Source organism: Nerophis ophidion, linkage group LG08, assembly GCF_033978795.1.
Source record: "Nerophis ophidion isolate RoL-2023_Sa linkage group LG08, RoL_Noph_v1.0, whole genome shotgun sequence".
NCBI classification, from domain to species: domain Eukaryota; kingdom Metazoa; phylum Chordata; class Actinopteri; order Syngnathiformes; family Syngnathidae; genus Nerophis; species Nerophis ophidion.
The window spans coordinates 67,111,265-67,134,671 of NC_084618.1; the positions used below are offsets into that span (position 1 = coordinate 67,111,265).

Sequence of the window (23,407 nt, forward strand, 5' to 3'; positions counted from 1 at the left end):
TTAAATACAAGGAGCTACTCTCAAAATATTGTATAACAAAGTTATGGCAAATCCTCTTTTTACACAAGAAAAATACCCACCCCTCCCCTTTCTAGCAACAAAACACAGTAAAAAATGCCCATGCTGACTCAGCGCCCCCTCCCCATTAAAACCATAATCCCACCCTCCCCTGACCCCTCTTCACAGTTTTCTCCTTTAAAAATAATGAAGCACAAATTGAATGGGTTATTGTTTCCAATGGTGATATGTTGAAAAAAAGTGCTTGTTTGATTCCGTTGACAAAAAAAAACAAAACAAAACAGCAAAGGAGTGAGGCGACTTGGCGTGTTCCCAAGTCTTTTCCTACAGGCTGGTGTTTCATCTCCGACACAACACAACGGTGTCGTCATTTGGACCAAGACCCACGCGGGAGACACCAAGCATGTTGGCGTGTAGTAAAATTGTCAAAAAACAAAACAAAATCAAAAGGTCTGTTTCAAAGTACACCTGTAAAAACTGTGCTAATTGCATCATCATACAAAGTCTTATTACACAATTTTGACTATTTCCTGAGTTCATACGTTTCTTGTAACAGACAATATATACTTTTTTTTTTTTTTTTTTTTGCCATTTGAGTTCTGGGCTTTCCCTGCCACAACATTATTACTTTATGGTATGCTGATTGATAAAAAGGTTCAGAAAGAAAAAAAGGAAAAGTTCATCTCTACCCCCTAAATGTTGTTTTTTTCAAATGACATTTAAATCTACCGTTGTACGCTCATATCAAAAAATCACTACTTGTAAAGCGACTAAATAGAAACGAGAAGTTTAAAAAAGAAAAAAAATTGCATTTGAGGCCATGGCGGACCCTCCCTGGTCGTGTTTGCATCAACATTTAATGGCAGTGTTTAAAAAAATAAAATAAAAAAAATCAAGAATATTTTGCTTCAAGAACAAAATGGGGGCGGGTTAAAGGGGGTGCAGGTGGACAAGAAGAGCACCCCCTTACCCCAACCGGATTCACCTCGTTTGACCCTTATCTGAAACTTTGGCTTGTCGGGGTTTTTGATCCTGTACTCGCTGGCTCGCTGACGTCAGCTAGCAAACTGCTATACCCTGAGAATTCTGACACTGGAGTCCGTATTCTGTGGTCCACCTCCGCGCTGGGGGGGTCGCTGCCGTAGCTGAGAGGCGTGCGGCGCCCTGACTTGAACTGGGAGCCAAAGGCCTGGGCGAAATTCTCAATCTGGTATGTGGTTTCTTTAGGAGGGTTCAAGGGGGACAGCTCCGAGTAACTGGAGCCGTTGGCTGGCGCGGCGCTCCCCCCGGCTTTGGCTGGTTGCCCCTTGGAGCCGTCCGCCTGGGCGGTCAGGTCCTGGGGTAGGCTGAAGGCTCCAGGGGAGTGCTGCTTCTCCAGCTGCTCTGTCAACTCCTGAGATGGAGTCAACTGCTGGTGGCTGCTGGGCTCCAGACTGAGGTGGAAGCCCGTTTGGGAGGGGGAGCCCACCAGCATGCCGTAGTGGGACTTGGAGGAGGACGAAGAGGACGTCGAAGAGGTGGCGGCAATGGGCAGCGGGGAAGATACGGTGGGGGGGTAACCGCAGTCCAGCGGCGATGTGCTGTAGACGTGCTTGTCGGAGAAGAGCGGCCCGGTGGGACTGGAGCTGCTGGACAGGAGCGGGAAAGGACCCGTGGGGCCGAGGCTGGGGAAGGGTCCGCTGTGGCTGGTGCGCTCCAGCGCCTGTAGGAGAAACTTGGAGTACTCGCTCATCACAGCGGTTTTATCACCGCCGTTGGCAGCGTCGTCCTCCAGCTCGGGGGTGACGGGGGCCGCCGGCTGGAGGTCAACGTGGTGCGGGTGATCTGACAGGTCGAACGCCACATCGTGATGGTGTGCTCCTTCCGGTTTGTGGCTGTAGTGGTCCAGCAGGCTTTGCAGGACCTCATCCGGGATGCCCGACTTGTCGTGCTTGAGTTCCAGCGGCGAAGTGTCCAGCATAGCCAGCGTGGGTTCGGGCCCCAAAGAAGCCTGGATGACGCTGCTCCCCTGCGACGCCATGTGAAGAGAGCCCGCGCCGTAGTCGTTGTTTACAGCGTGGAGATATCGCCGTTTTTTTACAAACTGCATGGCATCGTCATAGTTGCTGTTGGTGGTGGGCCCCTGCTTGGCACCCCCCTGGAGGAGACCCATGTTATCCAGCCCAGAAGCTTCCACGTGATCCAGGGACACAGCTTTTTGGCCTAACAGTTTTTGTCCATCAGTACTGTCTTCCAGAGAAAGGAGACTCTTATCCAGGCTCTTGCGGCCTGTTTTCTTGAATAACAGTTTGGGAGTGCGCCCCTGCATGGCGGGACCTGAGCCTGAGGGTTGCTCCATGCCAAAGTCCTGCAGGCCTAGGTCACGCGCCATTGCCTCTGAGGACGCTAATGACGCCACTACGTTCTTCTTCCGCTTGCGCTCGCCGCCTTCCCCGTTTTTGGACTTGGCTCGCTTGCGTCCAGAGGTGGTGGCGTTTCCCTGAGTGAGTGAATAGCTGCCCTGGCCGAGCTCAGCGTCGCTGAACTCCAGCATGTTTGGGTCCAGGCCCTTCTTTATGGCTTCTCCGCATGTCCTCTTGTGCTTCAGTAACCGGTCAGTTCTTGAAAAAAACTGAAGACAAGAACAGATTTTCACTTTAAGAACATATTACTTGCATGACATATATTACTGTAGTTGCGGCCTCTGCTCTAATGGACGCCATTCCTTCATTAACCACCACACCCCATCACAAATAAATGCCAGCCATTGTTTTCACCCCAGCAGGTAAAAAACTAACAGTAGACGTAACTACCACAGCATAACACCTTCACAAGACAGCAGACATCTGTACGGCTGGCATTTAAATATGCAGCTTTAACTAGGGATGTCCCGATCCAGGTTTTTGCACTTCCGATCCGATACCGATATTGTTTTTGCACTTCCGATCCGATACTGGCCTATCTGAGCATGTATTAAAGTTTAAAGTTATTTAGCCTACTTAGTTGACAGATTCATGTTGAAAAGGGTTTTAGTACTCTTGATGACAACTAGCCAGCTGAATTAGGTGAGTTTGAATAATACACAATGGTTGGTATTCAAGGATAAACACAAAATAGAAAAAATTATACATGACAAACAGAAATGGCATCATTAAACAGTAAAAAAAGTGAACAGTATAAAGTGCAAATAATGCTGTAAACATTATTTAAAAAAGCAAAACACACAAACAACCTGAGTGGGATAAAATGTCTATAACTCAACATCAATACTTGCTCTTGAACAAGTGTAAACTTAAAAAAAAAAAAAAAAATCTACTAGGGGTGACTGGGGACAATTGAAGTCCATGCATAATGGGGAGATTCTTTCTAACAAAGACGAGCGCTTCAAGATGCTCAGGTGCCAGCCTGCTCCTGTGTCCATCAATGATGAGTACTAAAAAGCCTCTCACTCTTAAGAGTCATTCAAATGTCTTACAACTTTACCAGCACACTTGCCTTTATGGTGGCATGTTGTGCACTCCATCTCTTCATCTTTTTCGTTTTGTAGGGTAAAATAATCCCACACAGCTGACATTTTTCCCGTAACTTTTAATTCACACGGCCGTCTTAACGGTTAGAACACAGACCTGTGGATGTGTTGAAGGTGTGCTGGAAAATGCGGAACGGAGCGCAGGGAGCAGCAGAAGAGTGGAAATGTATTATTTAAATCGGTGCGTTGGAAAACACGGACCAGATTTTTTTTTAAAACTGGATCGGCATTTTTCCATGCCTTGCCGATACGCATTTTTGGGCAAATATCGGCGGCCGATCCGATCCAAATATCGGATCTGGACAACCCTAGCTTTAACTAATTACTGGTGAACTTCACTGAGGGACAATAGCAGCAATAATGTAGACTATTATATTCATACGTGTATAATTTCCAATAAACCATATTTAATAGTATTACTAAATCATCAAAGCATCTATCGCAATTTTGTAATTATATCAACCAAAATAAATACATGTATTTATTATATTTGTATTATAATCCCAAATAATTATAAATAAAATATAAATAAATCAAAAATACTATTAAAAATGTTTCTGTACAAATAGAGATCCCTATAATAAATGCTGGGTACGTTCCCAATTACTAAATAAATACTCTGATCACTGTGTGGAAAAAGCGAACTCATATTTAAGTATAATTTAAAACTAAAAAGTAAACTTTATAAAAGTGGAGAAAAAAAAAAGTCCCAAGTATAAAAACATAAAGCATAGTAATGAGGGGTGCTAAAATAATGTATTCACATCCAAATTGTGATTCTTATTATCCCGATTCTAAATACATTCATAATAATAAATACAAAAAATACAATTGGAACCACATCATCAGTAGGGTAAAACCAGGCCTGTGATTCGAAACTAATGAATAAGACTTTAAATAAGCAGGGGGCCTGAGGGCCGCAGGTCACCAGCCAGGTGGCACCCGAAGCCAAATTCCTGATTTTCCACCAATGGAACATGCAAACATTAGCAAAAAATACACCATTTAAAGATGTTTTAGTGTTTAAAGAATTGAAAAATATCAACAGAGATTACATAAATACTTACCCCATTCATCCGAATGAATCACTATGTCTGTTTTAGTCACTACGTTATTTAGTCACTACAATAAATACAACTTGTGTTCACATCCACAGAAACACATGGGTTAGCCTACTCTATACAGTATATACAAACTTACTTGTGTTCACTTCACAGCCACAGATGGTACATCTAGTTATTTACATTTACACATTACTTTGGTTTATTCACACATTACTTTGGCATTTTTGCTTTCTGGCAAATTTCTGAGCAGCTTGCATTTTCCTTTTTGTTTCTGCTTTAGTGAATCGTGCCTTGGCTTTTAAAGCCAATTTCTGTCTCTTTGACTCCCTCTCCACTTCTAACTGCTCCAAATGTAAAAATCATAAAGAGTACAAACAATGTTAATTCTTTGCATTTTCCTTTTTGTTTCTGCTTTAGTGAATCGTGCCTTGGCTTTTATAGCCAATTTCTGTCTCTTTGACTCGCTCTCCACTTCTAACTGCTCCAAATGTAAAAATCATAAAGAGTACAAACAATGTTAATTCTATTAGCTAGCTTCCTTTTTCTTTATAGCCATTTGTGATTTATAGCATGAAATAAATATATTGCAGTCATGTTGTTAATGTTTCCAAATGATTCAACTATTCAATGTCAAAATAGAAACAGTAGACATAACGACCAAAGTGTCAGCTGCTGTCTTGTTCTAAAACACCATTGAAAATTAAATGTATAATTTAGACAGGCTATACTGTAGCAAAAGCCATCACGTTTGCCACAATCATATGTGTTCTTAAATGTGTATTCCACGTCTTCCATGTCGAGAGCAGTTTTGATTTGGGCTTAATGGAAAACAACTAAAATGAATGTGTTCGCCATCGTTTTATCCAGACGCATTCATTTGTCCAAAGTTGGCCAAGTAGACACATTGTGGGTTTCTTGGACGGCGTCTATATCGCTAAAAGAAAAATCTAAAGGTAGTGAAGTCCCCCTGCCATCTTCCAATAGTTTTTTAAATATAGAAATCGCCCCGTTAAATATTCCTTCTCTTCTCCGACTCTCTTGTCGTCATTTGGGATGTGCATGTGCACATCTGTTGTGATTAACCCTGCCTGGTTCGAGGACCCGCCCTATCTTGCCTCTGATTGGCCTGTCCATAATGTTTTGCCCTAATCTTAACCAATTGTGACTCATCATAGTAAACCAACCAACCAACCAACCAACCAACCAATCATGGATTTTCTTATATGTAAACCAACCAGTCACCATTGATGTTTCCCGTATACTTTGTCCTCTGCCCGTGGAGTTGCTTCGCTACATAGCTTCGATTTTTAAGTTAGCTAATTTTTAATGAAAAACCGTAGTTTTTACCACTGGAGTATCCAAAACCGTACTCATTGCAGGAAACCGTAGTTGTTGACAGGTATGGCAAAGATACAGATCAAGATTTTAACACACAATGCGGGTCAGCAATAAACTAAAAATATTTTTTCATATTTTTACAAATAAAAAAGACGGATGACCAACTATAGATGGAAAAATCACATGCCTGTAAAACTAATACCATTTTATTTTTAATCTATTTTTTTATAGATGTCCCTTACATCAGTGGTTCTCAACCTTTTTTCAGTGATGTACCCCAGTGAGCATTTTTTAATTCAAGTACCACCTAGTCAGAGCAAAGCATTTTTGGTTGCAAAAAAGAGATTAAAAAAGTAAAATACAGCACTATGTCATCAGTTTCTGATTTATTAAATTGTACAACAGTGCAAAATATTGCTTACTTGTAGTGGTCTTTCTTGAACTATTTACAAAAAAAATATAAAAATAACTAAAAACTTGTTGAAAAATAAACAAGTGATTCAATTATAAATAAAGATTTCTACACATAGAAGTAATCATCAACTTAAAGTGCCCTCTTTGGGGATTTTAATAGAAATCCATCTGGATTCATGAACTTAATTCTAAACATTTCTTCACAAAAAAAGAAATCTTTAACATCAATATTTATGGAACATGTCTCCAAAAAATCTAGCTGTCAACACTGAATATTGCATTGTTGCATTTCTTTTCACAGTTTTTCACATTCATATTTTGTTGAAGTAGTATTCAATAAATATATTGATAAAAGATTTTTGAATTGTTGCTATTTTCAGAATATTTTTGAAAAATCTCACGTACCCCTTGGCATACCTTCAAGTACCCCCAGGGGTACGCGTACCCCCATTTGAGAACCACTGCCTTACATCATCTCCACGCTTACTTGATGCACGTATACTTTAACTTTTGTACAAGCATTTGTAACCTATAACCTGTTTTGAAAAGGTTGAATTATGTTTTTTATACCAAATATATTGTGAGAATAGGTTTAACTCGAGAATTGACTCTAAATCAATCATAACACCAAGAATCGGATTCAAATCTTGCGTTGTGGTAAGATTAACATCCCTAATAGTGCTATATACACTACAAAATATAACGCCAAAAATAATATTCCCAGACACGATCATCATGAACTGGGAATTATAAAAAAATTATTTTCAGATAAAAATTACACAAATGCATGTATAAAGTGTGTTGTGGCCTACTTGTTGGCATGTATCGCAGCGATACGGCTTCTCGCCGCTGTGCGTCCTCTTGTGTCGCTCCATGTGGTACTTCTGGATAAAACGCATGTTGCACTGGTCACAGCTAAAAGGCTTTTCCCCTGAAACGATACACAATGGTTACAATTTGAATGCAATATTTCCTAAGGTATAGGGGGGAAAGAAACAAGACACTCACCACTGTGGATTTTTTCGTGCCGCTGGAGGAGGTACTTCTGAATGAAGCTCATGTTACACTGACTGCACCGAAAAGGCCTCTCACCTGTGCGATCAAAAGTACAACCATCCGCCCACCCACATTAATCACAGCTCAGCAGAAATACATATATTATACCTTTTTTTGACTTTAAGACAAAGACAAACTTTTGATTTAGCTATCCTTCCCATAGCCGGGTGAGAAATTCCCGGCAAAGGCACTGACTAATACGCCCAGAAAGACATGAGTGATCAATGAGTCATGCCCCTGACAGTCCGCTCTTAGGCACATGTGGTGAAGGAGAGATGACGTTATGCTCACTTGACACCGTTTTTCATGTCCTTTGGGTCTAAAGCTTTGCAACAAGACAGAAAAAAAAAGAAGCAGTGAAAGCCGCTCACCTGTGTGTATGAGCACGTGTCTGCGCAAATGATAGGAGCTGCGGAAGGCAGCATTACAGTGCTCGCAGATATGTGGCTTGGAGTTGGGGGACAGGCAGGCTCCGTCCGCATCCAACATCATAGCCTGGAAGGACAGGACCATGGTAGGGGGGATGATGCCACAACCATCAGCGTCATATTAAACTCATTTAACCCAAACCAAGCCAAGCATTCGCCAATAGCTTACAATTAAAGGCCTACTGAAATGAGACTTTCTTATTTAAACGGGAATAGCAGGTCCATTCTATGTGTCATACTTGATCATTTTGCGATATTGCCATATTTAAGAATTTAGTAGAGAACATCGACGACAAAGTTCACAACTTTTGGTCGCTAATAGAAAAGCCCTGCCTTTACCGGAAGTATGTGCGCGTGACGTCACGAGTTGCAGGGCTCCACACATTCACATTGTTTTTAATGGGAGCCACCAGCAGTAAGAGCAATTCGGACAGGGAAAGCGACAATTTCCCCATTAATTTGAGCGAGGATGAAAGATTTGTGAATTAGGATATTGATAGTGAAGGACTAGGAAAAAGAAAAAGAAAAAGCGACGGCTCCGGGCGGCGGCAGTGTGAGCGTTTCATATGTAATTAGACACATTTACTAGGATAATTCTGAAAGATCCCTTATCTGCTTATTGTTTTAATAGCCTTTTAAAAAGCTGCTGCAGGACGACGAATAATCCAATGATTTCTCCGGTAAAATATATATCACAATTTCCCCATCCAAAAACATGCTGGTTGACGTAGAGAAAACATGTTCGCTTGACCACTCCGTTTCACAACAAACAAAGAAACACCGGCTGTGTCTCGGTGCTAAAGACAGTTGCAATCCACCGCATTCCACCAACAGCATTGTTCTTTATAGTCTCCATTATTAAATGAACAAATTGCAAAAGATTCAGCAACACAGATGTCCAAAATACTGTGTAATTATGCGGTTAAAGCAGATGACTTTTAGCCGCGAGTGGTGCAGGGCTAATATTTCCTGACAGTCCGTGACGTCACACGTACGCGTCATCATTCCGCGACGTTTTCAACAAGAAACTCGCGGGAAATTTAAAATTGCAATTTAGTAAACTAAAAAGGCAGTATTGGCATGTGTTGCAATGTTAATATTTCATCATTGATATATAAACTATCAGACTGCGGGTCGGTAGGAGTGGATTTCAGTAGGCCTTTAAAGGTTGTATACATAACAATGAGAATAATGATTAGTTTGGATTTTTGATATAAAATGATGGCATTGCACTACAAAATGTAGTAACATGGAGGGATTATCAAAAATGCAATGGAAATATAGAAAATTGTAGTCAAGTCCATACCAGAGAACTTTAATAAGACTATCCTGTTAAAACAATCAGATTTATTTCAAATTTGATAAAAGGGGCTGAGAGAAAGTGGTGTTGTAATATTAGAAGAATATACTTTTAATCCTACAGGAGATAAATATAATAACATTATTGTGGTAATTATGTCATAGTATTACCACAAAAGGTTGCAATATGCTACAATCACATTTTTTAAATAAAATAAAAATTAAGTCATACAGTTACGAGGAGAAAGATGTTATCCTACATAAATTAAGTAATTTATGTACCGGTACAATGTAACAAGAATCTAAATATTTTTCAGTCAGAAAATTAATGTTCAAAAAATTTTTTTGTGACAGTGTTATAAAAGAACAGGACTTTAGGGCTGCAGCTACCAATTATTTTTGTAATTGAGTAATCTGTTTTTTTTTAAATCACATAAAACAACTTTATAACCTCAAGCCATATTTTATGGAAAACAAAACACATATTTTGCTTACCATAACTTTCTCCCCAGTAAATCCATATCCTTACAATTATAAAATCACATTTAACATGTGTGCTTTATTAAACAATGTACACATAATTGTAGTGGTTTGTGTTCTGGTTTGTGCAGCCCTTTGAGACACTAGTGATTTAGGGCTATATAAGTAAACATTGATTGATTGATTGATAATTAAGAGTTCCATGCACACAGATTTGATCAATATATTTTGGTGACTGTTTAAACAATTAATTAAAGTAACATCAAATAAATTCTTAAGTTAATCATTTAGTTGTTGCAGCCCTACTTGATTTGATTAAATTTACAGATACATGTGAAACAAAGTATCTATTTAGTTCCCCTGTATATTGTCTTATGACAAAACAAAGTAATGTATTTTTAGGTTTTTAATGCTCTTGACCACTAAAATAATATTTTATAATATTTTGTCATTTGTAAACAGATGGTAAAAATAATTCCTAAATTTCTAGTTAATTCTCCAAATTCCTTATCCTCCAGTGGTAAGTTTTCATACTGACAACGGAAACAAGGTGCGCCAGTGAAACTCTCGACATTTAAAATGTATTCAACAGTCAGAAATTGCAATACATTTCAAGCTCTTTGTGCGAAGTGTAAGATATTTTTTAACCTTGATGAGAAGGCAGCATTCAAATTGAAGATTGTTTAGGTAGGATGGCTAACTAACCTTTGCAGAGTCGTTGCGTTTCCTTCGGGCTTTGCCTCCCTGTCCATCCCCATTGGTCCTCCTGCCTCTTTTACCTGAGGACTCTTTTGGCTCTTTACCCGATCGTCCTGACATCTACATTTAAAGCACAATTTAAATGATCTCATGATTTCAAGTTGCTAGAAGAGTAAAGCATTCCCAACCACTACTGACCGGTTCTCCAAGGGAGCGAACATTGCTGTGGCTGAGATCATGCAGCAGCATGTTATGGGGATTTTGGTGGTGGTTGCCGTAAGACATGTCCGGCATGTCAGTCCCGCTTTTCCCGGGGCCCGCTCCGCCACAATTCATCCCCACGCCGCCCCCTGCTCCTCCTCCACCGTAGAGAGGCATGCGATAATCCAGCTCGCTTAGCCGCTCCTGTTTGATGCCCATGCTGTGGAGGAAGCCCCCCGTGTTAGCGGTGGCGGAGCCCTGGTTGTTGTTGAGGTGGTGGTGGTGGTGGTGATGGTCCGGCGGCGAGTCGCGCTCCTTCTTGAGGATCATCTCCTGCGGGAGGTCACCCATGACCGTCTGCGACGTCAGTCGCGTGAAGCTGGTGACGGGTGGCAGGTGGCTGAACATGAGCATGCCTGGTGCAAAGTTGGGGTCCATGCCACTGTTGCGCAAAAACTCATTGCCTATTTTGTCTTGGATAATACTCATGGTGTTGTGCAGGGGTGAGCCACGCCAATCAATCTAGAGAGGAATGCAGGAGAACACCCTGGAAGAAAGGACACATACAATTACTTTATGACAGTAAAAGTTATTTTCGCATTCTATGGCTGATGGTCGGAAAAAAACGGCAAGAATAATAATAATAATAATAATGGATTAGATTTATATCGCGCTTTTCTATTGTTAGATACGCAAAGCGCTCACAGAGAAGTGGGCACCAATCATTCATTCACGCCTAGTGGTGGTAAGCTACATCAGTAGCCACAGCTGCCCTGGGGTAGACTGACGGAAGCGTGGCTGCCAGTTTGCGCCTAGGGCCCCTCCGACCACCACCAATTCATTCATCATTCATTCACCAGTGTGAGCGGCACCGGGGGCAAAGGGTGAAGTGTCCTGCCCAAGGACACAACGGCAGCGATTTGGATGTCCATAGGTGGGAAGCGAACCTGCAACCCTCAAGTTTTTGGCACGGACGCTCTACCCACTACGCCATGCCGCTTGGTTGGTTGCTTCAACAAATGCACTCACAGTCTGATAAGACAACCAAACAGGAAGTAGTCGTGAAAAGGGAGGGACACGCTAAACAGCCAACTGCTTAACAGCATTAACCATCAGTTTTGGTTGCCCCATCTCGCTGTAGATTTTCTTTACAGTACGAAATAAATTAAAATTGAGTGCTGCACAGAGCGAATAAAGTGAATAAACCGGAAAAATTACCTCCACATTGTAGCAGTTTTAAAATAGTCCCCCCCCGATATGGACCAAAGTCTTTCGCCGCGCCAATCCTTTATCAACACACGTCCGTTCACTATTCGGATGTACGGAAACATGTAAGAACTAAAAGTGCAGATCTGTATAATTAAAATAAATAACAAAATAAAACAAATATGATATTTTTGAATATTGAATATATTCATGAATCGACAAACAAATGTCCAATCATATATGTTAAATACAGTAAACAGAGAGTTTTAGAATGCGGCATTAATGACAATGTTCTTTAAACATTAGTTCTAAGTTTGATTCGAACTGACCAAAGGACAACCATTAGCTAACATTCTTTTAACGTTATGTATTAGCTCGGACACACGGAGGACGGAGAAGGAGAGGACAAGCAGCACTAAGCTATCTTGAATGTGAATTAGTGACAAAAAAACATATACACTTCAACAAAAGACTAACAGGAACCACCTACCCACAGGTGTCAAAGTAAGTGCATCTCTATCCTCCTTCAAAACCGCTCTAAAACAACACCTCCAGGCAATTTCAACCCTTTACTAATACCCTCCTCCATTCACATCCCATCTCCCCGGATTGTAAATAACCTAATGTAAATAATCAAAAGTATTTCTAATGTATATACTTGTTTTTATGCTATCTGAAGTCACTATGTTCTCTGCTCGCTGTACATATCCTACTAATTAAGACCTACAATGTTTCAATGTCCATTTCTCTGTTGATGCAATTGTTGATGACTGAAGTACTGATATCAACCAAAGTTCCCCATCCCACCCCCCGGATGTAAATAATTCAATGTATATACTATGATGATTAACTTGTGTGATGACTGTATTATGCTGATAGTATATATTTGTACCATGAATTGATTAACGTGGACCCCGACTTAAACAAGTTGAAAAACTTACTCGGGTGTTACCATTTAGTGGTCAATTGTACGGAATATGTACTGAACTGTGTAATCTAGTAATAAAAGTTTCAATCAATCAATCAATCAATCAATCAACTTTACAGCAGAAAGTAAATAGCTAAGAGGAGGAAAATAGCAAGTAGATGTTATTAAGTCAGGAGAAACAATAATATCCACACAATGTGGAAACACGTTTGTCAGTTATTTAAAGAATGAGCAGATAGACGAACCACACCTTTGAGCCGCAAGTTTATGGCGACTGAAGCTAAAGTGCCTGGACAATCTGTGGTTTTAGAAGGCACAACTATTAAATCAAGGATGCCTGCTCACCAAGTAGGGACTTCATTTAAAAAATGGAAATTGCGCATTACTGCAAACAACAGTAGCTGAAGGTATAGAGTTTTGTAGACAGCCATCCATCCATCCCTCCATTTCCTACCGCTTGTCCCTTACGGGGTTGCGGGGGGTGCTGGAGCCTATCTCAGCTGCATTAGGCCAGAAGGCGGGTTACACCCTGGACAAGTCGACATATACATTTACAATATATAATAATATATGATATATTAACAATATAATAATGATAAATGTATAATTAATCAATTTATAATCAAATCATAGCCCCTCAATTATAATCGACTCATGACGTGCCCAAAGATTCCCACGTCTGGCTTTTACCTGGTTTGCCAGAGACTAAGAACACATTGCAGATGGGATCAGTGTTGCCAACTAAGCAACTTTGTTGCTATATATATTTGTTTAAGTAGTCAGACTTTGAGATTGTCTTTACAATACTGGCTGTTTTGTACACTCTTGAAAATTAAACTTTCTTTTTTTATTATTTTAAGAGAACCATTTAAAAAATGGGTTACAGATGCTCCTAATTTAGCTGTTGATGTATGTGGTAACATACTGCGTCATTTCCAGTCATTATATTTTCTCAATATCATTAAACTATTTGCTTATTTACTCTTAATATCTAGTAACATTCTGTTGTAACGCGGATCCATTGTGGGCCCTACCGAGGATGACGTAGTGGCTTGTGTTGTGGTTGGTGCAGCCCTTTGAGACACTAGTGATTTAGGGCAATATAAATAATCATTGATTGATTGATTGACACTAATCTTAAAATGGACTAAACACTAATTTTGTTCTTTGGACGATTTCATTAGTTTTGGGCATCGATCCAATACCAAGTAGTTGCAGGGGCAGTATTGATTTGCCTTATCCATTCAACAAAAACACATGAAGGCTGTGTAACAATTAATACTTTAATTATTTCCTAATCATTTATATTACATACACAATTTATAATAGTTAATAGTTTATAAAAACCTAAGAAAATAGAAATGGCTCTTTATTCCTAAATTTGGAAACAATCACAACAAAATATGATTTTGTTATTACAATAAAAATCGATCATATGCTTAGTATGGATGTGCTCACCCGTTTATAATCCAGAGCTCTACTTTAGTAGTTAGCCATGCTTTTTGTATCCTCCTATGGTGTGTAGTTTAGCAGATCTAGTTATTCCTTTTCCTTCAGTGATAAAGTTACTTGTAAGAAACAGTTTATTTTCTGCCACTGAGGCCAGAATTATTGATTTAGAAGCGGCACCGTGGAGGACCATTAACCACTAACGGGAAAGCCATATTGCTTTGAGGACGCCTTTGTTCGCTTGTTTCATTATCACGATAGTATTAAAAACTCTATCAACCGACACATTTATATAATTCATTAGCGCCAAACTGTGTTCACCAAGAAGCTCTTTTTCAACTCACAAGTGACAGATCGTAATCAAAAAAAAAAAGTCTCAGCAGTGGCGGGCCATGTTTGACATCATCGGTTTTCGTCGCCATCATTGATCTAAATGAAAAGATCAAATTATGAAGTGTTGGATCACAGTGCCAATTGCTGTAAACGTTCTTCTTATCCTTTTACTATCTGGTTCACTGACCAGAGTTGCACGATTTATATATTTCATCATAATACATACATATTTTTTGCTGAATTATTATCTCGTTATATATTCCAAGCTCGTGGTTGAGTTGAGTTTGAGTTTATTTCGAACATGCATGCATACATGATATCTCACATTTCCAGTTTCAGGAGTAGGAAGAAGCAGAGCTTATTTAATCCCACACCTTTTCATTTACTGTTCTTAGTTTATTCACGAAATACTCTATAAGTAATATCAATAAAATATATACATACATAGTAATTGGTGAAGTAAGTTATATTTCATATGATGAATGAGTAAGATTATCTTGAAAATGAATGGATGGATGGGATAAATTAAAAATGTTTATCGTGGTTCTTCTTTGTACTTTGGAAACACTAAATTTGAGGAGTTTCTTGAAGTGGATCATATTAGTACATTATTTTATTGCTTTGCTTAATCCTTTCCATAATTTAATTCCAAATACTGATGTACTGAAGGTCTTAAGTGTTGTACGTACATACAAATGTTTTAAATTACATTTTTCTCAAATATTATATTTCTCCTCTTTTGTTGAGAATAATTGTTGTATATTTTTTGGTAACAGATTATAGTTAAATTTTAGAGGTGTGGGAAAAAATCGATTCGAATACGAATTGCGATTCAGAATCGATTCCCTCTTTTTTTTTTTTTTAATCGATTTTTTTTTTAATCAATCCAACAAAACAATACACAGCAATACCATAACAATGCAATCCAATTCCAAAACCAAACCTGACCCAGCAACACTCAGAACTGCAATAAACAGAGCAATTGAGAGGAGACACAAACACGACACAGAACAAACCAAGAGAAGTGTAACAAAATTGAATATTATCAACAACAGTATCAATATTAGTTATAATTTCAGTTTAGCAGTGATATAAATCCCTCATTGACATTATTATTAGACATTTATAAAAATTAAAAAAAGAACAATAGTGTCACAGTGGCTTACACTTATATCGCATCTTAGAAGCACGACAACACAATGTGTCCAATGTTTTCACAAAGATAAAATAAGTCGTACTTTTGGTTTGTTTAATAGTTAAAACAAATTTACATTATTGCAATCAGTTGATAAAACATTGACCTTTACAAATATAAAAGCTTTTTAAAAAAAAAATCTACTACTCTGCGAGCATGTCAGCAGACTGGGGTGGATCCTGCTGAAATCCTATGTATTAAATGAATACAGAATCGTTTTGAATTGGAAAAATATCGTTTTTGAATCGAGAATCGCGTTGAATAAAAAAAATTTAAAAATAAATCGTTATATAATCGAATCGCGACCCCACGAATCGATATTGAATCGAATCGTGGGAGACCCAAAGATTCGCAGCCCTATTAAATTTTAGCTGTTTGCAAATGATGGTGTGAATGTGAATATTTTGTCTACATCTGTGATTGACAGGCAATTTGTCCTGGTTGGAGGCGCCACCCGAGAAGTGGTATAGAAAAGGATACATGGGGATAAAAATCTATACATGAATTTTAATTAATACACACACTATCGCCAAAATTTTACTGAAAGTTGTGTTGACATTATTTATACAGCATTTTTTTTTGGTGGTGATGATTGAGCAAAAATGACTTGCATTTGAAGAATAGACAAGTAGTATTGTTGTTTTAATGCTCCTCTATAGAAAACCCGTGGCTCCATCGGTTTAAACTGCTAATTAGACGCCTCAGTGGTCTTGCCTAAAACAAACGGTATTTAGGTCAAATGGGCTTTGACATTTGAGTAATTTGACTCGGTCATAGTCCTGTGACTAAACGCTATGTTAGCAGTGGAATTTTTTTTTATTATTCATCCCATAAAAAGAGGCGTTAGTGTTGTAAGCACAATACCAATGGCGCACAATTTGCAAAATGCGGTTGCACATTTTGCAAATTTAATGTCAAATCAAAGCAAACCAAATCAAATGTTTATTGGATTCATCACTATACAGTGTACATCCACGACACAACTACTGACTAAACTACTACCACAACTTGGTTTACTATTTATAAAATATAATGATGTAGGGTTACCTGGAACTTCAAATAGGCCACCCGGCCTGAATCCACACTTGGTAGTAGTTTAGTCCAGTGGTTCTCAAATGGGGGTACGTGTACCCCTGGGGGTACTTGAAGGTATGCCAAGGGGTAAGTGAGATTTTTTTTTAAATATTCTAAAAAATGGCAACAATTCAAAAATCCTTTATAAATATATTTATTGAATAATACTTCAACAAAATATGGATGTAAGTTCATAAACTGTGAAAAGAAATGCAACAATGCAATATACAGTCTTGACAGCTAGATTTTTTGTGGACATGTTCCATAAATATTGATGTTAAAGATGTCTTTTTTTTTGTGAAGAAATGTTTAGAAAGAAGTTGATGAATCCAGATGGATCTCTATTACAATCCCAAAGAGGGCCCTTTAAGTTGATGATTACTTTTATGTGTAGAAATCTTTATTTATAATTGAATCACTTGTTTATTTTTCAGCAAGTTTTTTGTTATTTTTATATCTTTTTTTCCAACTAGTTCAAGAAAGACCACTACAAATGAGCAATATTTTGCACTGTTGTACAATTTAATACATTAGAAACTGATGAAATAGTGCTGTATTTTACTTCATCAAATTTTTTCAACCAAAAATGCTTTGCTCTGATTAGGGGGTACTTGAATTAAAAGCATGTTCACAGGGGGTACATCACTGAAAAAAGGTTGAGAACCACTGGTTTAGTCAGTAGTTTACTCGTTGATGTACACTGTATAGTGATGAATCCAGTTAACATTTGATTTGATTTGGCATTAAATTTGTCAAATGCGCAACCGCATTTTGCAAATTGCGCGCCATTGGTCTTGTGCTTACAACATTAGTCAAAGAAAGACATAAAACAGCAGCAGATAATAGTTAGCCAGCTTGTTAGTGTTGTAAGCATTTCACCAATCTCGCGCACTTTGCAAATTATATGTCATTTCTATTGCACGCAAGCAATTTGCATATCGCAAGACAAGATTTAAGACGAGATTTTGTGGATGTTTTAGTCAGTAACCCTACATTATGATATTTTATAAATAGTAAACCAAGTTGTGGTAGTAGTTTAAAGGCCTACTGAAACCTACTACTACCCACCACGCAGTCTGATAGTTTATATATCAATGATGAAATATTACCATTGCAACACATGTCAATACGGCCTTTTTAGTTTACTAAATTGCAATTTTAAATTTCCCGGGACTTTTTTCTTGAAAACGTCGCGTAATGACGACGTGTACGTGTGACGTGACGGGCTGTTATGAATATGAGCGCTGCACACACACACAGCTAAAAGTCGTCTGCTTTAACGGCATAATTACACAGTATTTTGGACATCTGTGTTGCTGAATCTTTTGCAATTTGTTCAATTATTATTGGAGAAGTCAAAGTAAAAAGACGGAGTTGGGAAGCTTTAGCCTTTAGCCACACAAACACACCGTGATTCCTTGTTTAAAATTCACGGACGTGAAAATTTACTAAGGATCACAGCGAACATGGATCCCAACCGAATGTCAACCAGCAGGTTTCGGTGAGAAAATTGTGGTTAAAAAGTCGCCTCTTACCGGATATCAGCTGAGCTTGCGCCTCCCGTACAGCTGCCGTCGACTTCCCCGAGACACTGCGCGTCAACACACGGCCGTGGACGTACACTTCCGACTATCAGGTACTGTTAAACTCACTAAAACACTAGCAACACAATAGAAAGATAAGAGATTTCCCAGAATTATCCTAGTAAATCTCTCTAAAAACATACGAATCTGTCTCAATGCAACGCGATTGCAATCGCGGTTTTTTTTTTCCCCTAGTCCGTCGCTATCAATATCTTCAAACACGAATCTTTCATCCTCGCTCAAATTAATGGGGAAATTGTCGTTTTCTTGGTCAGAATAGCTGTTTTTGTTGGAGGCTCCCATTAAAATCAATGTGAATCTATGAGGAGCCATCAACATGTGACGTCATTGTCTGCGACTTCCGGTAGAGGCAGGGCTTTTCTTCAGTTGGGAACTTTATCGTGGATGTTCTTTACTAAATCCTTTCAGCAAAAATATGGCAATATTGCGAAATGATCAAGTATGACACATAGAATTGACCTGCTATCCCTGTTTAAATAAGAAAATCTCATTTCAGTAGGCCTTTAACAAGACAGCAGCAGATAATAGTTAGCCAGCTTGTTAGTGTTGTAAACATTTCACCAATCTCGCGCACTTTGCAAAATATACGTCATTTCCATTGTGTGCAAGCAATTTGTATATCGCAAGACGAGATTTAAGATGAGATTTTGTGGATGGTTTAGTCAGTAACTAAATTATACGTCAATTCCATTGTGCGCAAGCAATTTGCATATCGCAAGACGAGATTTAAGACGAGATTTTGTGGATGGTTTAGTCAGTAACCATACATTATTTTATTTTATAAATAGTAAACCAAGTTGTGGTAGTAGTTTAGTCAGTAGTTTAGTTTTGGATGAACACTGTATAGTGGTTAGGGTTGGACTGATTTGAGGGCAATACTCATTTATATTGTCCCGACTACAGATGAATAGATTTATATAAGTATTTAATTAATTATTTTGACACCAAAAACATGTATTTGCGCCCATTGATTTGCAATATGTGCACCACAAATTATTCAAATATATAGCTGGAAGCAATTTGCAAAAAGATTGCGCATTATACAAATTTGCAAAATGCGGTTGCACATTTTGCAAATTGCTCACATTGGTGTTGTGCCTACAACAACATGATCAAACTTTCTTGTTCTTGTCAAAAGTCAAATGATAATGTCAATGAGGGATTTTTAATCACTGCTATGCTGAAATTATAACAAATATTGATACAGTTGTTGATAATATTCATTTTTGTGTCACTACTTTTGGTTTGTTCTGTGTCGTGTTTGTGTCTCCTCAATTGCTCTGTTTATTGCAGTTCTGAGTGTTGCTGGGTCAGGTTTGGCAGAGGGGTTAGTGCGTCTGCCTCACAATACGAAGGTCCTGAGTAGTCAGGGTTCAATCCCGGGGTCGGGATCTTTCTGTGTGGAGTTTCATGTCCTCCCCGTGAATGCGTGGGTTCCCTCCGGGTACTCCGGCTTCCTCCCACTTCCAAAGACATGCACCTGGGGATAGGTTGATTGGCAACACTAAATTGGCCCTAGTGTGTGAATGTTGTCTGTCTATCTGTGTTGGCCCTGCGATGAGCTAGCGACTTGTCCAGGGTGTACGCCGCCTTCTGCCCAATTGTAGCTGAGATAGGCACCAGCACCCCAAAAGGAATAAGCGGTAGAAAGTGGATGGATGGATTGCATTGTTATGGTATTGGTGTGTATTGTTTTGTTGGATAGATAAAAAAAAAATCCAGAAAAAAAAATTGCTACCGCATTTTGCAAATTGCTCACATTGGTATTGTGCCTACAACATTAGCACGCCTAGCCGGCTTGCCACAATGAAACAATCAATGCATCATCGAGTCTCTCACCCTCCAAAAACGAGCAAGTCGCTTGAAAAACCACACTATATAGTCGTGAGGTTATTTTATACAGAACGGAATAAGTAGAACGTGACCTTTTTTTTTGTCATAATAACAATTAGCCGTGTCACTAGCTATCTTGTGCTAAATGTGTTGATATAGGCTATTTAAAAATGCAGCAGCGGCTCATGCAATATTGGCCAATTCCAGTCCATTTACATATGAATACAAGGTATTTAAAGTGTTAAACGAAGCATTAAGTTGGCCCTAAAGTAAGCTTCAGTGGAATGTAATGTTCATTCCCGACCTTTGATGACGCTTGGAAATGAAATCTGGCTGCGAGCGAGCGAGGCTGGCGCTCCATTTATTGATAGCTAACTTTAGCCGTAATTACGAGCGGATAATGATTGCCGTGTTCGTGTCGGGCGGCTAAAATAGTTCTATTTTTAATCCAGCTTCTCGTCGACTCCCTCATTTCGAACAAACACTTGAGTCGGGAGGCGGCTGAGCGTGTAACAATCAAACTAGCCTCGTTAGCTCGGTAGCTGAGTGGCTATTAGCATGCAGGCTAGCAGTTAGCATACCGCAAAGCCGCATTAGGGCCCATGCATCAGAAACAATGATGCTGCCTTTCGGTGCATCTCCCTACGGTTCACCCCAGCATTGCGACGCCGATTATCTCGCTAGATCCGCCGCCGAAGCCTGGCGCGGCGGCCGGGTTGGATCGTCGCTCACCTACACATGACCGCAGACGGCTTGGATCGTGCCCGTGTTGCCTCCGTACGCGCAGCTTTTTGGGGGTTTTATTGCCAAAACATTGTTCTCCGGCGGCCGCTGCTTTCTTCCATCTTGTCCTGGCGCGGGGGATTATGGGTGCAGGGGACGGGTCGTGAGAGGAGACAGGCGGCTGCTGCTGACGGAGGTGAGACTATAGTCATGCAAACACCCCTCGAAGGAGAAATTTGCATGTGCATACACCATAAGTACTCGCACGATCACTCGCCTTTGTGCTTTAAGATAATGAGCACTTTTTTTTATTACATATTATTAGGGGTGTGGAAAAAAAATCGATTCGAATCCGAATCGCGATTCTCACGTTGTGCAAATCAGACTCGATTCTCTTTTTTTTTTAATCGATTTTTTTTTTTTTTTTTTTTATCAATCCAACAAAACAATACACAGCAATACCATAATGTACCCCGTTGCCTGCTGGGGTGGCGGGCTGGAAGTGAGGGACGCAAACAGACTGGACAAGTTGGTAGAGTAGGCCAGTAACGTGATGGGAATGGAGCTGGACTCTCTGGCGGTGGTGTCGGAGAGGAGAAGTCTAGCAAAACTCCTAGCCATTATGGACAACACCTCCCACCCAATACACTCGGACCTTGCGGAGAGAATGAGCACGTTCAGTGGAAGGCTCAGACTCCCTAAATGCAACACGGAACGACACAGGAGGTCCTTCATACCGACAGCCATCAGACTGTATAATGCATATGTTCCTTCTTGACTGCACTTAAATGTAGAATATATGTAGAATATATTTATATCATTCATATATTATATGTCTTTGGAAGTGATTGGCAACACTAAAATTGGCCCTAGTGTGTGAATGTGAGTGTGAATGTTGTCTGTCTATCTGTGTTGGCCCTGCGATGAGATGGCGACTTGTCCAGGGTGTACCCCGCCTTCCGCCCGATTGTAGCTGAGATAGGCGCCAGCGCCCCCCGCGACCCCAAAAGGGAATAAGCGGTAGAAAATGGATGGATGGATGGATATATTACATGTATAATATATGTCATATACTATTTATTATTATTATTGTTTATTGTGAGCAAACTGTGGTGCTGAATTTCCCCCAGGGATCAATAAAGTAATTTCTATTCCATTCTATTCTATAACAATGCAATCCATCCACCCATTTCTACCGCTTATTCCCTTTGGGCTTGCGTGGGGCGCTGGTGCCTATCTCAGCTACAATTGGGCAGAAGGGGGCGTACACCCTGGACAAGTCGCCACCTCATCGCAGGGCCAACACAGATAGACAGACAACATTCACACTCACATTCACACACTAGGGCCAATTGAGTGTTGCCTATCAACCTATCCCCAGGTGCATGTCTTTGGAAGTGGGAGGAAGCCGGAGTACCCGTAGGGAACCCACGCAGTCAAGGGGAGAACATGCAAACTCCACACAGAAAGATCCCGAGCCCAGGATTGAACCCCAGACTACTCAGGACCTTCGTATTGTGAGGCAGACGCACTAACCCCTCCGCCACCGTGAAGCCTCACATAGAAGTAATCATCAACTAAAAGTGCCCTCTTTGGGGATTTTAATAGAGATCCATCTGGATTCATGAACTTAATTCTAAACATTTCTTTACAAAGAAAGAAATCTTTACATCAATATTTATGGAACATGTCCACAAAAGATCTAGCTGTCAACACTGAATATTGCATTTTTGCATTTCTTTTCACAGTTTATGAACTTACATTCATATTGTGTTGAAGTATTATTCAATAAATATTTTTATAAAGGATTTTTGAATTGTTGCTATTTTTAGAATATTTCAAAAAAAATCTCACGTACCCCTTGGCATACCTTCAAGTACTCCCAGGACCCCCCTTTTAGAACAGTTGATCTGCCGTTTATTTTCTGTTCTGCCCCACTCTCCCTCGGGGAGAGAGGGGGTGGCACAGGTTCGGTAGCCACGGATGAAGTGCTGGCTGTCCAGAGTCGGGACCCAGGGTGGACCGCTTGCCTGTGCATTGGTTGGGGACATCTATAAACATTGATTGATTGACATCTCTGCGCTGCTGACCTGTCTCCGCTCGGGATGGTCTCCTGCTTGCCCCACTATGGACTGGACTCTCACTATTACGTTAGATCCACTATGGACTGGACTTTCACAATATTATGCTAGATCCACTCGACGTTCATTGCACCGGTCGCCCTAAAGGGGGGGTCACCCACATCTGCGGTCCTCTCCAAGGTTTCTCATTGTCATCCCACTGGGTCAAGTTTTTCCTTGCCCTGATGTGGGATCTAAACGGAGGATGTTGTTGTGGCTTGTGCAGCCCTTTGAGATATTTGTGATTTAGGGCTGTATAAATAGACATTGATTGATTGATTGAAAATTGGTGCAGTTCAACTAAATTTGTGCTTTGCTGACCTGGACTTGTTTCTTCAGCATTGTCCACACGTTTAAATCAGGACTTTGGGAAGGCCAGTCTCAAACCTTAATTCTCGTCTGATTTAGCCATTCCTTTACCACTTTTGACTCGTGTT

The 23,407-nt window shown here is 39.9% G+C and overlaps 1 protein-coding gene across 5 annotated transcripts; it reads right to left on the minus strand.

Moving 5' to 3' along the window:
• Positions 1–172: 172 nt before the first annotated feature.
• LOC133558274 (zinc finger protein 281-like) lies at positions 173–21,080 on the minus strand. Of its 5 annotated transcripts, none has more exons than XM_061909517.1 (7): positions 20,864–21,080; positions 10,503–11,052; positions 10,311–10,424; positions 7,770–7,893; positions 7,351–7,443; positions 7,155–7,273; positions 173–2,629 (listed from the first exon to the last, which is right to left on the minus strand). In XM_061909517.1, the coding sequence occupies exons 2-7, from the start codon at positions 10,992–10,994 to the stop codon at positions 1,016–1,018; spliced, it is 2,556 nt and encodes an 851-aa protein (XP_061765501.1). In that variant the 5' UTR covers positions 10,995–11,052; positions 20,864–21,080; the 3' UTR covers positions 173–1,015. The 5 variants fall into 5 exon arrangements, with proteins under 5 accessions (XP_061765501.1, XP_061765504.1, XP_061765500.1 ...); XM_061909520.1 differs by having other exon boundaries at positions 7,351–7,434; positions 20,860–21,079; XM_061909516.1 differs by having other exon boundaries at positions 20,860–21,079.
• Between the last annotated feature and the right edge of the window lie 2,327 nt (positions 21,081–23,407).

Bases quoted from the DNA above. Each gene is read 5' to 3' on its own strand.
- LOC133558274 (XM_061909517.1), bottom strand. From the start codon at position 10,994: ATGAGTATTATCCAAGACAAAATAGGCAATGAGTTTTTGCGCAACAGT. The intron at 10,425-10,502 runs GTCAGTAGTGGT...CTTTAAATGTAG, and splicing joins TTCGCTCCCTTGGAGAACCG to ATGTCAGGACGATCGGGTAA. The intron at 2,630-7,154 runs GTAGGCCACAAC...TCTTGTCTTCAG, and splicing joins GCTGCGATACATGCCAACAA to TTTTTTTCAAGAACTGACCG.